At 39.5% G+C, this 17,026-nt stretch overlaps 1 protein-coding gene across 1 annotated transcript in view; it reads right to left on the reverse strand.

The window, feature by feature from the left end:
* Window positions 1–2,685: 2,685 nt before the first annotated feature.
* The window catches only part of LOC120733627 (reticulon-4 receptor-like 1), a 112,055-nt gene continuing 97,714 nt past the window's right edge, over window positions 2,686–17,026 (reverse strand). The window contains exons 2-3 of the mRNA XM_040031924.1: window positions 7,970–8,424; window positions 2,686–6,185 (exon numbers count right to left, since the gene is read on the reverse strand). Of these exons, the coding sequence (XP_039887858.1) occupies window positions 5,286–6,185; window positions 7,970–8,424 (1,355 nt within the window). The 3' untranslated portion in view covers window positions 2,686–5,285. The remainder of the gene's footprint in view (window positions 6,186–7,969; window positions 8,425–17,026) is intronic.

Genomic DNA, 17,026 nt, shown 5'->3' on the forward strand with positions numbered 1-17,026 from the left:
ATTCACATGCGGCTATTTTAGATCCTCAGCTTAGGGACTGAACTAGTGGATGAGCTGTTCTACTGTTTGATCATGAAGCTTGCATACATCTGTCTCTGAATGTTTTCTCTTTCTCCCCCATGCATCCTTCTCTTCTTTAATTTCCTCCTTCCATTCTTCTGATTAACTTTAACGGCATCTGTTACGTCTGTTGATTGCTTTTTTTCTTCTCTCTCTTCTCCAAACTCTTCCTACACTTGAAGCGTGATAAATAATAGGAAGGATCCTATTATTTATCACGCTTCTCTTCCTCACTTTTACCTTTCTTGTTTTATTTTTCCATATGTACTTATTAAAATCTCTAATTTCTACCCAAATTTTCCTGTTTGTTCAGAGATTCCTAACTCTGACATTTGCCAACTTGGTCATTTTTATTAATTCATCATGTTCTTGTCTGTTATGTAGTGCTGAGAAATTATTTTGCATATATGTCACCATGACATATTTCAGATCATCAAACAAATTTTAATATTAGTCAAAGATAAGCTGAATAAATACAAAATGCAGTTTTTAATTCATTCAATTATTTCAGTCATTCAATGGAGAAAAAGACGTAATCTGAACCTGCCTGGACCTGTGTGAAAAAGGGATTTCCTTCCTAAATCTAATAACTGGCAGTAAGAACTACAATACCAGCATTTGCATTGACTGGGGAGGAGTCTTTCACATCACTGTGGAGGAATTTTGGCTCACTGTTCTTTGCAGAATTGTTTTAATTCAGCCACAGTGGAGGATTTTCACGTATGAATGGCCTGTTTAAGGTCAAGCCAAAACATCTCAGGTGAATTTCTTTTTTGAGGTATTCAGAGGTAGACTTGCTGGTGTTTCCCATCATTCCTTTGCTGAATAATCCGAGTGCCAGTCATCAAGAAATTTTTTATCTAATGTAAAAATGCCCCTCTCCCATGGATGCCATTTTTTCTCATTTCTGCTCATTCTCTTACTGTTGAATCATGAACTCTGACCTCAACTGATGCTCTTCTGGAATAGTTTTGGTTGACCAGCCTCTCCTGGGAAGGTTCACCACTGTCCCAAGTTTTCTCCATTTGTGGATAATTACTCTCACTGTGGTTCACCAGGCTGGGTTCACTCAAGGCCTTAGAAATGGCTTTGTAACCCTTTCTAGACTAATGATGTTGTTTCTCAGCTGTTCTTGAGTTATTTTAGATCCTTTGGACGATTTGTTGAGGGATTTCTTAATTCAATAGGCTTTGACGTAATCAGGTGTGAGTTGTGGGGGGTAACTTTTTAAAATTTGCATCATTAGAAAAAACGCACTTTATATTTTCTCACCTTATCTTAGTCTAATATCTTTTTTCATCATCTGAAATTAGTATTCAGTCTTCTTTCCTTCGCATCTTCCATACATCTCACCTCCTGCAGTTTCACTGGCCATTCTTTATTGTGCTCATAAACCTTTTACTTCAACTACCTTTATAATTAATACCCTTTGAACCATTTGACTTCAATTTTAGAAACAGATTCATATTTCATAAATCTCCCCGAACTCACGGATGCAGAACCTTTCTGCTTAATTTAAATGCTGGCTTCTAGTGGTTTGCGTAGTGCCTCTACATGAATGAACACATGTAAGCTGCAACCCAGGCTTCATTTGGGACGCACGCAGCGACCGACTGTACACCAGCAGCCGCTGATGCTGGAGCCACCTGTGTTATGCCGACTTCCTGTCCTCTGGCCGCTGGTCTGTCTGGCGCTGATAACTACTTCATGGACATCCACCCTTCTGCCTTAAATCCTTGTGTCTAATTCACTCTCTCTCTCTCTCTCCCAATTGTCAGCTTTGTTTTACAAACAGAGCAGTGATATTGTCTCTCAGAGGCACACCTCTCTCTGCCCTAGCCGGCTGTCAGGCTAGATCTGAGCCAGTGTGGATACAAGGTACAGCGGTGAGCATGCATATTTAGTGCACAAACACACACGCCTGCATCAATACAACAATTCACATGCGGACACACGCATGAGCATGAACACATTTAAAGCAGGCACAGCGCATGCCAACGCTCTAGCTGACCTCGCCTTGACCCGACGCAAGACAACTCACTGGCACCCTCGCAGCTAATAGAGCTCGACAGGTGAGTGTATTTGACAGTTTGTGCGCGCGCATGTGCTTAGACTCACTCTGATACATATTTAATATGAGGCTGCAGCGTAGTGAGTGAAACTAGGACACGAAGCAGGCCAAAATATATCCTGGCTAAATGTGAGTGTTTCTCTCCGAGCAGTAGATGATGTGCATACTTATTCATTAGCTTTTTTTTTCTTTTTTTAAAAAAAAACTTTTTAACCATTTTCCTCTCCTTTCACTCGCTTATCATTCAGCCCCAGGGCTCATTTTAGACGTATGTCTATTAGCCACACACAGACAGATGCGCATATGCGCTGACAAAAGGGAGGCAAACAAACACAAGACCACCTCAGCTATTTGAGGACACTTTCTGTTTAATGTTATTTATAAACAGCTTTTGAGTCTGGCATTGTTTGATAACCACATACAAAACATTTGGGTTGCACAAAGGAAGAGAGTAAAGGAAAAGAGTTTAGAGATAGAGCTGTGTGTGTGTGTGTGTGTGTGTGTGTGTGTGTGTGTGTGTGTGTGTGTGTGTGTGTGTGTGTGTGTGTGTGTGTGTGTGTGTGTGTGTGTGTGTGTGTTGGGAGTAGCAAGGAAAGGAGCAGAGAAGGAGGAGAAGGAAAAGAGAATAGACAGACAGACAAGGAGAGAGAAAGGATGCAAGTTTTGGAGGGGTGAGGAGAAGGGGAGGGGAGGGAGAAAAGGGGATGAATAGGAAAGCTGGAGGAGCGGTAAGGGGAGGGGTTGGGGGTGGAGCAGTGCAGTGTACCGTTTATCTTCAGTGAGTCAGCGAAAACAAAACAGGAAAGCAAAAAAAAAAAAAGACTGAAAGGGAAAATGATATAATGATAAAAATCATATTTAAAAAATAATAATAAAAGTTCCAGCCTCAAGCTCCCTGTTTTTAGTCTCTCTCTTTTTTTTGAGGGAACTACTGAGACACATCAGAGAATCAGTTTATCCAATTTTTTTTCTCTTTTTTTTTAATATATATATAAAAGTCATCCTCACAGGAATAAACAGACACAATTTACATCACCTCTGGGTTAACAGCAGCACAAACAAGTTCACCAGTAGGGATTTCTAAATCCTACATGTCAGGAGAATGACTCAAGTGACAGGCTTCCCGACATCTAGATAGAGAGACATGAAAAGGCGGGGCTCAGCGGGAAACACACCCAAGCAGGGTACAAATGCGGGCCCTGCTCATGAATTCCCATCAAAACCAGGTATTTTTAGGATGCCAGCAAAACTAAACTCATTATTCTTTGTGCTTTTTGTTAGCGTGCCAATTATTTAGCTTGTTTTTTTTAAGCTTATAGTTCATTTTTTGCATAAAAGGGTATTTTTCTTTTTCAAAATAAGATTTATAACTTTGTAATTGTAAAAGAAACAAAGAGATCTTTAGCATTACTGGCTTGCCAAGGTACCCGGGTGGCCCATGAGTATCTGTACAGGTTTTGTCATTGAGCACTTTGGCTGAGTGACTGAGTCAAAATCTCGGCATTATCTGTGGTGCTCTGTTTGTGATTCAAAAACCTTGGACTCATGGGGTGTTTATAGTGGGACAGGAAGGCTGTGAAGGTGATAGATTGGGCTGTTTTGGGAGGGTTAGAGGGTGTGTGCTTGAACCTCTCAAAGGGCGCCATGTCACACAGTCCTTTCTGTGCTTTTTTTATTTTCTTGAAGATGAGTCCCGAGCCAACAAAAGGCCAATGGGATTCTCTCTCCTCAAACGTAGCAGCATTAAAATCCAAGTCTCCAGTCAGGGCTTGCACATCGATGAGTCCGTCTGTTTCGGAGCACACTAAACAAAGAAAGAAAACCAGGAGTTTGTCAGTCGTCCGGTGATCATCACAGGTTTTGAGCTACTTCTCTGCTCTCCTTTTGATGAACGATTGGATCTTTGCAGAAGATGTCGTGACTTGTGGTGATCATCATCTGATTGAAAGCTTCCGAAGAATATTTGGATTGGATCATCTCTCTTTAGAAGATGTATTTATAGCCTCTGTGGTATGAAAGAGGAAAGTGCATATCTGTTTCTTGGAATTGTGAGTCTGGCTCAGGCCTCAGCTTTTCCTTGACCTGCATAAGCTGAGCCTCTGTTTTGTAGCCACAGAGGTCAAAGGCTGAATGAAATTCCAAAGTTTTGCCCATATTGGAAACTGGCTCTCGATAGGCACTCTTGCTTTCTAACTTCATTCTACCCGCATGGCTTTAGCGTTTTTTAATTTAATTTTTTAGAGGACACACACACACATACACACACATATACATACAAACATTAATACAAAAAAATCGGAATTTTTTTCAGTCACTCGTTCCCATTCATTTACACGGACTGTGACCAGCTGGCTCCTCGAACGATTGGTTAGTTCTGAATGGCTTTTTGAAGTTTCGATGTGAGGGCACAGACAGATTATAGTTTTCAACAGTTTGAAGACCTGAATGGCGAATAGTTGAGTGACAATTTCTGTGGTACTTTCAGAATTTAGACTAAAAAGTTAAAAGTTAAGCATACAGATTCACATTAAACTTGTCCTGATACGTGAAAGAAAACCACTTTATTTGCAGGTATATAATGGTTATAGCTATTACTGCTAAAACGTTTCACAATGACTCATTTTCCTGCCACTTGTGTCAGCGGTATTTTCTTTCTTGATCTTAAGGTGTTGCTGAGTGAGTACGGTGACAGCTACAAATGAGTATGTCTTCCTCTCGGCTTGACTGACAGATGGAGGTTGCGGTTGAGAGCGCTATCGTGTCACGGGGGCTAAACGCAGAGACCGAGCCATGAACTGTTTTGATACTTACTGTGTGTTCCTGTTGCTGAATTATTGGCTTGTTATTTTATGTGGCTGTACATAAATTCAGTGAAGCAGTTGATGCCAGAGACACAAAAGTTTTCCTGTTGTTTCCCTTGGTGACATCATCAAAGCAAGTGGGCAAAATAGTTTTCCCTGACTAACATGTATTGATTATGACTCAGAATGACCCCTGCATTAATACCACAGGGATTTTCAGTGATGTCCTTTGTACACAGTCATTTACACACACATTTATGTGCACATGCCTCATTTAAAGAGCCAGAACAAGGTGGTTCAGGAGAATGAATCATATGGTTGCATCACCAGCACAACAGTGTCCGTTTCCTGTCTCAACGTAGGATCACAAAGTAGAGTGACAGCAGCAGAGCTGATGACAAACACGAAACTAAACCTGCATGATGTGACCCTGCTTTGTTATTAGCTCTCTGGACCCCAATTGGTGGGCCAACGGAAGTTCTGGGGATGCACTTGTTCTTCCTCCTTGTTGTGGCAGACAGGTCATATTTATCACCATCTGGAGTGTAGTCTTTTTCACCCCCCTCCTGAAGTACCTGCACCTCATTGAGCCCCCCCTTTGCCTTGCGGCCACGGCGAGTACAGTTTCGGCGGCCTCCTTTAGGTGGCCGTGGTAGGGGTGAGGGTGAAGGCAAGCTGTACTGGTCCCCGTGGGGCAAGTATGGCCGCTGATGGTGGTTGTGATGGTTTCTGTGACGATTCAGGTGGTTTAAAGACTCCCCGTGCTCAATCTCTCTGCCTGGGGCGCCATGCGCATGACTCTCGCCTGATATGCAACTGGGCAGCTCCTCTTTCTTGAGCGTTTTCAGGTCCCTCCCCGCCAGCTCAGGCGGCGAAACACACATCAGAGAGGAGGTGGAGCCTCTGAACCTCCGCAGCCAATCCCAAAGTGACAGGGCCTTGCAGTCACACTCCCAGGGGTTGTCGTTGAGTCGCAGGTACTCCAGGGCCGGCAGAAGAGTCAGGGTGGCACCAGACAGCTCAGTGAGGGAGTTATTAAACAGGTACAAAGTAGTGAGACGCCGAAGGTCATGGAAGGCCTGACGATCAACCCACTGGATTCGATTCTGGTGGAGAAGGAGCCGGTCTAAGACTCCTAGACCTCGAAAAGTGTTCTGGCGAAGACTCCATAGACGATTGCCATGTAGGAAGAGATGACTGAGGTTCAGAAGGTCGATGAACAAATCATCCTCTAGGAATTCTAACTGGTTATCCTGCCAGGATGTAGGAATAAAAAGGAAAGATAAAAAGAGAAGCTTAAAATGGGTTGCAAGACATCAAGCATAGATTTTATTACCTGAGTATGAGTAATCCATTGCATTTGCCTTTTTTCTGTTTGTTTTAGAATCATACAAGATACAGATAATATGTTAATTTTAATCATTAAATAAACTATACATGTGTGTTTGGTGTGTGTGTGTGTGTGTGTGTTATAGAGAACACATGCATAAACTAACTGAACTGGCTAAATAAAGTGGATTCAGGAGCTCAAAAGTGGACCCTTTGAATTAAAAACTATGTTTTGAGTTTTTGACTAAGTTTGGAGATTACTATATCAAATAAATAATAAGTGGTAATCTACTCTCATTCTACCAACTGATTTCTCTCTATTTTTTTCCCTTTGGGGTTTCTTTGAAAAAACAAACAAACAAACATTTGACGTAAAAGTGCTTCCAAACTTGTCAGTCTGTAGCTGTTGCCTCAGTTACTAAGTAGGTTTGAAACAATGAAAAAAACATTTGCTCATAATGAACCTTTGGACAGTTTTGAACTCACTCATGGTTCCGTACATTTTCAGTTCAGTGAAAAAAGAAAAGAAAAACTTTTTCATTTATTAAAATAATAACTGAATAAATACTCAATTAGCCATAATTCAAATTGCAACAGTTACAGCGCTTAAAAGCTACAAACAGTAAGTACTGTAAGAAAGTAAGAAAAAAGGCTATGAGCTGTTAACTCTCAATATAACAAAAACATAAATCAAATAAAACATATCCATTAAGGAGAAAAACACTCACACAGTCAGCTGTGTAATTTCAGCTTCAAAAAAATTGCCCATAGTAACAATGATTTTCTCTCTGTCAACATTGAGAATGCAGCTCATGATCTGATGAGGCTTTTATCATGAATTTATTCCCTTTGTGAAAGTAAAGTGTGTTGTAGGAACACTTTTAGTGCCAATAAACTGTCCTTTCGAAAATATGATTTGAAAACAGAATTTTCTAACCCCTTCATATAATGTTATGAATTCCACTTTTATTTGGCCCAATATAGTATATAAGTTTTCTCCAGAGCAGTGTATTTGAACACAAATAGGTAAAAAACAGTCTCTTTCATATCTAAACCTGTTAGACTGCTATAGCTCACTGACAACATCTAGCAAGCAAGTCAAAACTACTAGACATCTGACATTTGCACTTAACAGACCCAAAGATATTTGATAAATGGGCTGGCACTTACATAGTGCTTTTGTACTCAATTCAAGCACTCAAAGAACTTTCTTACTACAAGCTTCATTCAATCATCCACACGACACTGAAGTCCTCTTTTTCTATCCAAACCACTTTTAACCTTTACTGTTCACATACTCACACTCTGCATTGCGGGCCACTGAGGGTTCAACATCTTGCTCAAAGATACTTTGCAGTAAATGCACCACTATCATTCACTGCCAATCTTAGCAATTTTTCCATCGTGATATAAATAGATCATCCTTCTCTCTTCATAAACCTACTGTGTAATTAATGAAATCATATATTCAGGCATGGATTCGGATTACATAGTTCTCTTGCAGGGGTTAGCCACAGAAGTTGTACTATAGGAGTATTGTTGTTTCAGGAAAGCTCGTGGTATTTTCATTACACTCAGTTATTTGATCAGGGACCAATTCATGGGGCGTAAGTGCTGAACCAACTTGATTGACAGATTACACCATAATGCGATTGTGGTGGCAGATGCAGTACACAATAGAGATAAAAGGCAGCTGTTATCCGTGTACCTGTAGATAGAGATACTGGAGATTATGTAAGCCTGAAAAGATCCCAGGAGGGAGGGTGATCAGGCCACAGTGGTATAGATGAAGGGCATGTAGCCGACCAAGGCCCAGGAAGGTGTCCGAGGCAATGGCCTTCAGGTGCCGGTTGTCCCCAAGATCAAGCTCCTCTAGGCGGTCAAAGCCATGGAAGGTGGATGGTTGTATATAGGAGATGTTATTGGAGTAAAGCCACAGCATAGTGGTAGTGGGCGAGAAATGCCCTCGAAGTAGCCGCTGGATCTTGTTGTTTTGCAAGAAAACGCGCTCGCTCTGAGCGGGGATGCCCTCAGGCACAGCATGGAAGTTGTGGGCCTGGCAGGAGACAGTGCTAGGTGAAGTGTAGCAGATACAGTGGCGAGGGCAGGGTGAAGAGAGATCCAGGCCCCACAACACCAACAGTAGCTCCACCCCACCGTAACCTGAGAGGGGAGGAGGAGAGGAGGATGGGGATGAAAAAAAGAGAAGGATGGAAAGAGAGAGAGAGAGAGAGAAGCTTTATTAATTTAATTCATACGGCAGAGATTCTGTTATCAGACGCATCTTGAATGAAACACTCATTGCTCTCAGTTTACAAGGGCAACAATAGGCATGGTTCAGTGCAGACGAATTACAACGCTGACACAAATGTCTCTCTCTCTCGCACACACACACACACACACACACACACACACACTTGTGTATGGTTGTGTGAGCTCATTCTTCCTACATATTTTTCAACTGTTTGCTCTCAAACCTTTTCTACACCCACTGCTACCTTCACAATAAACACAATAAACTAGTTCAAACCCCCAATTTTAAAGTCATGGGATCATTTTCTACCAAAGCCTCAGAAAGGCTCTATATACAATGTGCAAAACATGGAAAAATACTGCTCAGGTGTGCAAGCATTTTGTTAAGAGGGGAGAGTGTGTGGTGTTTTTTATCATGCGCTAGTATTGCTGTCAGTGAGGTAAATACATATATATTTTTCTCTTCCTTCCACTAATCTTGACAATATGGCACACACACACACACACACAGCATCCCATCATGCAGTGTTATATCCTTTGGTTATCTTCTAAAGGCGACACAAAATCGATGTTTCTGCTGCTTACAAGTGAACACACACCACACCTGTAATACGTTCCCACAATAAAGGAAACCAAGAAAGGAGGATATTGGGAGAGGGAGGAGGTGGAGGATGAATAGGGGAATCATCTGCAGTGTGGCTGTGAAGTGGATATTACTTTTTGTTTTCAGATTCCCTTCATCTCACTCACATTTATTTGACTTTTTTCCCTGCTCTGGATCATTCTAGTGTTTGATGTGTTTGTAAGGCTGGGGAGACAAAAATGAAGTCAAGCAGAAAGAGATGAGGGTGCAGATCTCGGGAATAACTGCTAAATGAAGAGAACGATGACCTGTGTGTAACTTTTGGTGTGTCAGTGTATATGTCTGCCTTTCAATGTCAATTTTATTTATATAGCATAACTTTAGAACCACAGTCTGTTTAAGGCACTTCAGATTGAAGACCCTACAATATTATAATTATTATTCATTTAAATTTGATTTAGACAAGTCATATACAATACAGACAAAGATGACACAAGCAAGTAAGATTCCTTTTATTTGAAATGAAATGTGTGTGTGTGAATAACTTGTGCTTTTGCACCAGCTTAAGTCTCAGATTGTATGATTAGAAGGGAGAGCTAAGAGGGGTATTGAAATTAAACCAATAAATAAATAAATAAAGAAAGAAAGAAAGAAAGAAAGAAAGAAAGAAAGAAAGAAAGAAAGAAAGAAAGAAAAATAAAGAATAAATAGATTAAGTAGTTAAATGAATGGTTCCTATAATATTAGAAAGAAACTCCAACAGTCACATGACCCCTTAATAGAAAGCATGTGGTGACAATGGGAAGTAAGCACACTTTTTTTTAACAAGAAGAAACCTCAGACAGGAAAGGGCTCAATCTACTCGGTTTTGTTTTTTTTTCCATTACAATTGAGTATCATCTAATTTGCATGTGGTCGTTGTAACAACGTGGCCAAAAGTTCGGTGACGTCATTTGTATGCAACACAAAGACAACACATCAAAGTCGAGGTGACGGTATACCTGCTATAGTGAGTTTAATTTCTTGCGGTTCTGAGTTTTTGAAATCTGTTTTTACTCCATGTCTTTCTAACTGATGGTTTGTAATACTGTGCTCTCTTTGTTTTGTGATTTATTAGATTTCGGTTCATAACTTGTATATTATTTCTAGTATTAGTTGTACAAGTTGTAATAATCATCTTCCCTGTGTTTCTGCCTCATCTCTTCTTTTTCCAAATTTAGGCCTGTTTGTGTTTCCTTGTCTCGTGTATCTTGTTAAGTTTTTGTATATGTGACAATAAAAACAATAAAAAAACCAATGAACAATATTTAACAATATAGAGGGGGAGCAAATTAAGAATGGAATAGAAAGAAAATAACACAAAGACAATCACGCCAAAATAGAAACATGTTTTTGTGTTAGCAGGCCCATGACCAGGGTTTAGAGATTAATGAGGTCCTATCATGTTTCTTATAAAGCACCTTTTTACTCGACCTGAGCACTCAAAGCAATTTATGCAGTATGCCACATTCACCCATTCACTTATCCCATTTGTTTTTATACTTAGGTGCTTTCTATCAGTCACACACATTCACTCTCCAATGAATGCATCAAAAGGCAATTTAGGGTTAGTATCTTGCCCAGGAAAATTTGGGATGCAGATTGGAGCAACCAGGGAATGAATCATCAACCACCGACACTACCTCTGAAGCTACATTTAAACCACACAAGTCATGCTTCCACCTAAACCCCCTAAATACAACCCAATGACAGGGAAATTAGAATTCCTGTCTTTTCAAAGTAAAAGCCATCTAGAGTGTCACACATTGATTCGTGCCAATTTTTATTGTCTTATTTTGAAAAAAGTTTCAGGTTCAGTACTCAGTAATCTAATAGCTATTAACTGGCATGTGTGCGTGATATGGACAGATGTGATGGACAGATGTCATCCTGACCAGGACATCGCTGCTCTGTAAAGAACAACATGTTCTAAAATGTAAGCAGAGGATAGCAGAGTTTTATCCACACACTGCACGATTCTGTATTACTCTAAGCGGGACTGCAGCATTCTGTCCTGCTGTAACATAATGTGTGTTTGTCAGTATATCTAAATTCCTTGTAATAGTTCATAAAGCTCTCAGTGGTTTTTACTTCTTAATTACATCTCTTACTTGCTCACTGTCTGTAACCCAGTGAATGCTCTGAGGTCATCAGTTGCAAACAGTAGTTGCCTCGAAGCCCTTAATGTTTTAAGGTAAAGACCCTATAATAAAACAAAGAAAACAGAGAAAACCCCCAAAATCACATGAATCCCTTTGAGTAAAAGCTTTGGCGACAGTGGAAAGGAAAATATTCCTTTTAACAGGAAGAAACCTCCAGCAGAACCAGGCTCAGGGAGGGGTGGCTATGTGCTACAAGCTACCCTGTTGATTTTTAACTCATTTTCATTAATATACATTATAGTTAACAAAAGTATTTAGGATTAAGTTTAGAGGTTTTATTAATTTTACAAATTATTTAGATAATTTCAGTTCATATCTTAAAGGTAAATTACGCAGAACCTACAAATGCACTAATAAACAAAGACTACAACAAACAACACAATCTAAAAGATTGAACCAGCAAAACTTAGCAAACTTACTCATGGGCAAATAAATAAATAAATCGGCCTTGTAAAACGATCGCCGATAGGGGATAGTCGATATAGCCGTCCAATCGCCGAACCCTGCTTTGTACAGGAAACAATGAAATACTAACATAGAATTTAATTAAGTAATTTTAAGGGGTTATTTCATGGTAAATTTTAAGTGTACTTAAGGGTGTACAGTATACTTGATTAATTGTTTCTTGCAAAAACCACACGTGCTGCCTGCAAATTGCACGTAAGTACAGGGTACTTGCACCTTAGTCACTCCATAACACTACACGCACCCCAGACAGTATACTTACAGTGTACTTGTTTCATTGTTTCCTGCAAAAACCTGACTTGTTGCCCGCAAATTGCATCCAAATACAGGGTACTTGTAGTGTACTTGTTACATGAAATTACACGTAATTACAGGGTACTTGCGGTCTAACAGTGTAATTATTTCAATGTTCCTTGCAAAAATCTTTTAGTCTTACTTATAGCAGATATTTGGGTTTTTGTGTTTTAATCTTTTATGTTAAGCAAATTTGAGATTGCACATGACAAAATCCTGGATTTCTGGATTGATTACTTATAAAAGTAATCAGATATTTCACACAATCTGGCTAAACCAATTGTATACAGACACGCACACTTTTAATGTCTTTATTGCACACACTAAGTAAAAAGTTGCGTTTCCCACCAACCAAGAAAGTGCAGACTATGCCCGTCAAGACTTTTTATGCCTTTATTTATAGGGAAGGAAATCTCTACAACCCACACATCCAATCTCATCTCCCCAGGAACACAGTGGTTCATTTATTTTTTTCCTGCCTTAACTGTGATCGATTGCTTAGTGTGTTCACAAAAAAAGGCATGGAAAGCACAGCAGCTTGTTTCCTTTAAGTTTAATCAGCTTGTTTTTTAGATAGAGATCACATTAGTTCACTTTTATAAAAACCTGAAACTCCAAGGCTTCACAAACTTTTTCTTGCAGAAGTATGTGACATTTCTTCTGAAGGATATACTGAGAGCGCTGTCTGCTCTGTTGGACAAGTCTGACCTTTTTGTCAAAAAAAAAAAGTTGGCACACAGCCTCCGTTATCACAGCAGCCCATCTTCTGTCTTCTCTCATAACAACAACAAATCAATGCTGTGTACTTTAATATTGTATAATGAATATTAATAAATATGGATGGTTAAGCAATAACTACTTAATTATTTGTGGATTTGTCCATGTTTTTACTATTTATCTGGAAATAAAAATACATAATTTATTAAGAATTGAAAGAAAATTATTATGCGTGGTTTGAAAAGTTAAACATGTTTTCTAAGTCATTAGATGCGTGGCAACCTTTAGCAGAAATTAAAGTAGCACCCCCCCACCCCAACCCCAGGTAGTGATTCCACCTGTATGTGCTGGTTCGTGCATGTGACTGTTGGCTCTCTCCGAGAAGGAAGGAAAGTAAGAATGAAAGGAAAACCTTTTTAGAATATTTCATTCATGTTATTTTATGTATATTTATGTTATTTTATTGTTTATTTTATTCCAGCTCAGTGTGAGAATTTTTATTGCTGTTTTGCTGCTCTGCATCGTGACTGACCACGTTCAACACACGAGAGGGGAGCGCAGAGCAGAGGAAGACACACGGAGAAAGAGAATCTGACAAAAAGCAACAAAACAGCAGTAGAGATCTTTATCACAGCGGTGGCCCCGACACAAGTTGCCTTAAAGCGCAGCACAGCCATTCAGTGCAATCCAAGAGTTTGGATTTTCTCACTGCAGAATAAAAGGGAAATGTTTCAATTTGTTTCAGTTTGAGATGGTCTCTGGTCTCGTGCAACATCAGGTAGACCTCAATGTCATTTAACAGTTTTATGTTTATGTTTTATAAATTTTCATATTGAGAATCATAACTAACTTACTAGCAGTTTTTCTTGTCAGTCACTGTCAGTCAAGTATCTATACAACTAATGAATCACAGAACAAGCAAAACTTCTCTTCTTCTGTGATCACTATATAGCCATATAGCATCGTTCCCCAACTTAAATCAATATCAAACTTACATGGTATTTTTTCAGATCAAATATGTGCAACTGCCAATGACTGCAAAACACTGGCAGTGGAAATGTGCTAAAGTGAGATGAAGCAGATATGAAAGGGGTTTTTTTTGCCACTGAGGTAAGGTATAATAGTAATGCAGTAAAAGAAGCAACTCATTTTAAAATGCGTTGTTATACAGCAAATAAGTAAGCCATCGTAAACTAGCCGTTGCTGTTTGTTACTGTGTTGCGGTGCTTTTTGCAGCACCAACAAATAAGATCATAGCTTGGTTTGTGAGCTGTACTAATGTATCTAAATTTGAATATATACATTGCACTGACAGACCCACTCTAGGGTTGAATAATAAATATAAAAACTGATCAATTTTACATTAAATATTAATGTTAGAGTTCCCTTCACATGTGCAGCCCCCAGCTTCCCTAGTTGTCCTTGTCTGTCTCGTTTTTCCCTGTCCTCTTTTCCTTTTCTTTTTTTATCTGTTCCACACATTTTCTTCCCCCCAGTCTGTGTATAGGCTTGACTGGTCATTCGTTATTGCTATAAATGGTAACACATATAGTGGATATTCAGTGTTGCGGGGTATAGAAATGATTTTATCTTAACTTTTCTCTACTCCTTTGCTTTATTGGTCCATCTGTGTTGCCCGTTTTCTTCATGCTTTTCTGCCTTCTTTCTACCGAACATTTACACATGCCTTCCTCCCCAGCTTATCTTCATGTGCTGCTCTGCCCCACCTGCTGTTTCTGTTAATTAGGGATAAAGCTGCTGTTTGTTACTTTGTGTGCATGAGCATGGGAAATAAATACTGTGCATGTACGTCTTTCTGCGTTTGCGTCCTTGTCTCTTTGTGGTTCTTACTGAACAGCATTGCTTGACGGGACTTGACTGAACTCTATTGTCTTTGCTTGAATAGAAGCTCATCTTAATCTTTTGCCTCGAGATGCTTTCAGCTGATGAATTTGTTGTTAAAGCTGACGTGGCAGTGACATTCAGCTCCTCATTGCATAACTTAAGGTCTTCATATCTTGGTAAAGTACACTCAACATTCTACTGGGAACGTCTCCAACCTCAGTTGCATCCCAAATCACATTTAAGATTTCTCAGCTGTTAGTATACTTTAAATTTGCAATGGTAAACTCACCAGTAGCGTGTTCCCACTGGTCCCATTATGTGTATTTTTTCATCCAAATTGTCTTTGGTTCAAGACTCCTTGACACACACTTGCGATAATGCTGTTAGCGTTTAAGTTTGCATTTCCAATTGCTTTTCCTCCCTCGTTGCCTTTTGTTTACCCCTGCAGTCTTTCATTTCTTTTTTTCCTTTTGGTATTTTCATCATTTCTTTATATCTGACACCCTTCTCTTTACCCTTTACCCCCTTCAGTCTTTCCAATTATATCTTCCATCTTTCTGCTTTTCATTGTTCAATATAGTGTGTGCATGTGTTTCCCATTTGAGGGCAATGTCTGCTGATTTATGCTTATCTTTGCTTGCAGATTAACTGTGGGTGTTCAAAGTTTACAGATTGAGAGATGAAGCTGATGATATAAGATAAAAAGATTGCTGACTGCCATATGGCTTTGACACCGGGGGCAGTATAACTCCCACCAGCATCCATCCATCCAGAAGCTTTATTTATTCATCATTTGCCTTGTAAAACACGAAATTTTCTCTGTTCACTTATGATGTTAGACAGCTTTTAAGAGTAAGATAGAAACAGAGAAAAAAGGGCTTGTGAGTCAAGGATTGAGCCACGTAGGCATTTTTAATGATGCATAAGCTGTTGACATTTCTCAAAATGTACGCTACTGTTCTCAGCACCTTTGAGGGAAAATCTCCAATCCTGCATCAACAACAGGACCTTGTTTCCAAGCATGTTTCGAAACATCGTAATTTGAAGTCAGCAGTTCTTTGGACTCGCCACTGCCTTTAGCTTCACAGTACTAGTGCTGAAATACATAAACATGATTGCAAATCAGCAAGTAGCCGAGGTATCAAACTGGAATTGGGCCAAATCTGAAACCCCTAAAAACTCCCAGTATGGAGCTTCAAAGTAAAAAAACAAAAGTCTTTTTCACTGGTAACTGTTTATGATGCATTTCCCCCGTGTGCTGCAGTTAAATAAGAAAATGAATTATGGGTACTTTCATTAAAGTGATTCATACCTGGCTTGAATCTTTCTTGATTAAATATTTTAAAGCTTATTTGATTTGATACCTGCTGCCTTAAGACATTTTTAGAGCTATATAGAGCAGTAGTTGGACAACAGCATATGTTTGCTTGCCCTTGATCCCTAATCACTTACCTTTCACTGGAAGTGCAAAAAACAATGTAAAGAGAGCTTCAGAGGAGTTTTTGTTGCCCCAAATAGATGTTTGTCAAAGAAAAATGTCTTCTATTGAGATTTACGGTATATTGAACCAGGAAGCATCTTGCAAGTAAGGCAGTAAAATGAACGACACAGTCATTAGATGCACAAATTACAGTAGCTTTGACACCAGGACATCACATGTACAAATTACCTTGAGTGATGAGTAACTGTTCAGCTCACCACTTACGATGAACCACAGGTTCTGCTGTGTCCATCCAAAGACCTTTCTTGCATGTTTCTCTGCCTGTCGTCTCTCCACTGTCTGTAATAAAGGCTTAAAATGCCCCATGATACTGAAAAATAATCTGCTGCCATAATAGCCTCCACTCTTCTGAGAAAGCCTTTGATAAGAATTTAGAGCCTGGCTGCAGGGATTTGTATTAGTGAGGATGGATGCTGTTGTTGGGTGATCAGATCTGGGTCCCTGTCATGTTCCCATTTCATCCAGAAGGTGCTGGATGGTGTTGAGGTTGGGATGGAAAGCTGTGTTCAGGTTTACGTATCTCTACACCAAATTGATAAAAAACTAATTTTTAATCTCTTTGTGTGTCATATCATCAAGTTGAAAGTTCAAAGTCTGTATATTTAGCATTCCTGTTTATTTGTTTTAACCAAAATGTATTGCTTTTCTTTTTTGTTTTTTTTTTGTAAGCCCCCGACATAACTATTCTCCACTGACTATTGTAATTTGTTTGCTCACTATTCTGCCGGCTTCAACACTGATAGTTAGCCAGCAGTGGGTAAACACTTAGCCCAGCTGAACTATGCACAGTAGGGACTCCGTTATAATTGGAGTCCAAGGATGTCTTATAGAGGGACCAAACCACAGACTTAGATTTCAGACTTATTATTTGGAATTTTCACAATGGGATCCTCAAAAGACAGCTCA

This window comes from Simochromis diagramma, unplaced genomic scaffold (genome assembly GCF_900408965.1).
Source record: "Simochromis diagramma unplaced genomic scaffold, fSimDia1.1 OVJJ01000216.1, whole genome shotgun sequence".
Lineage (NCBI taxonomy): Eukaryota > Metazoa > Chordata > Actinopteri > Cichliformes > Cichlidae > Simochromis > Simochromis diagramma.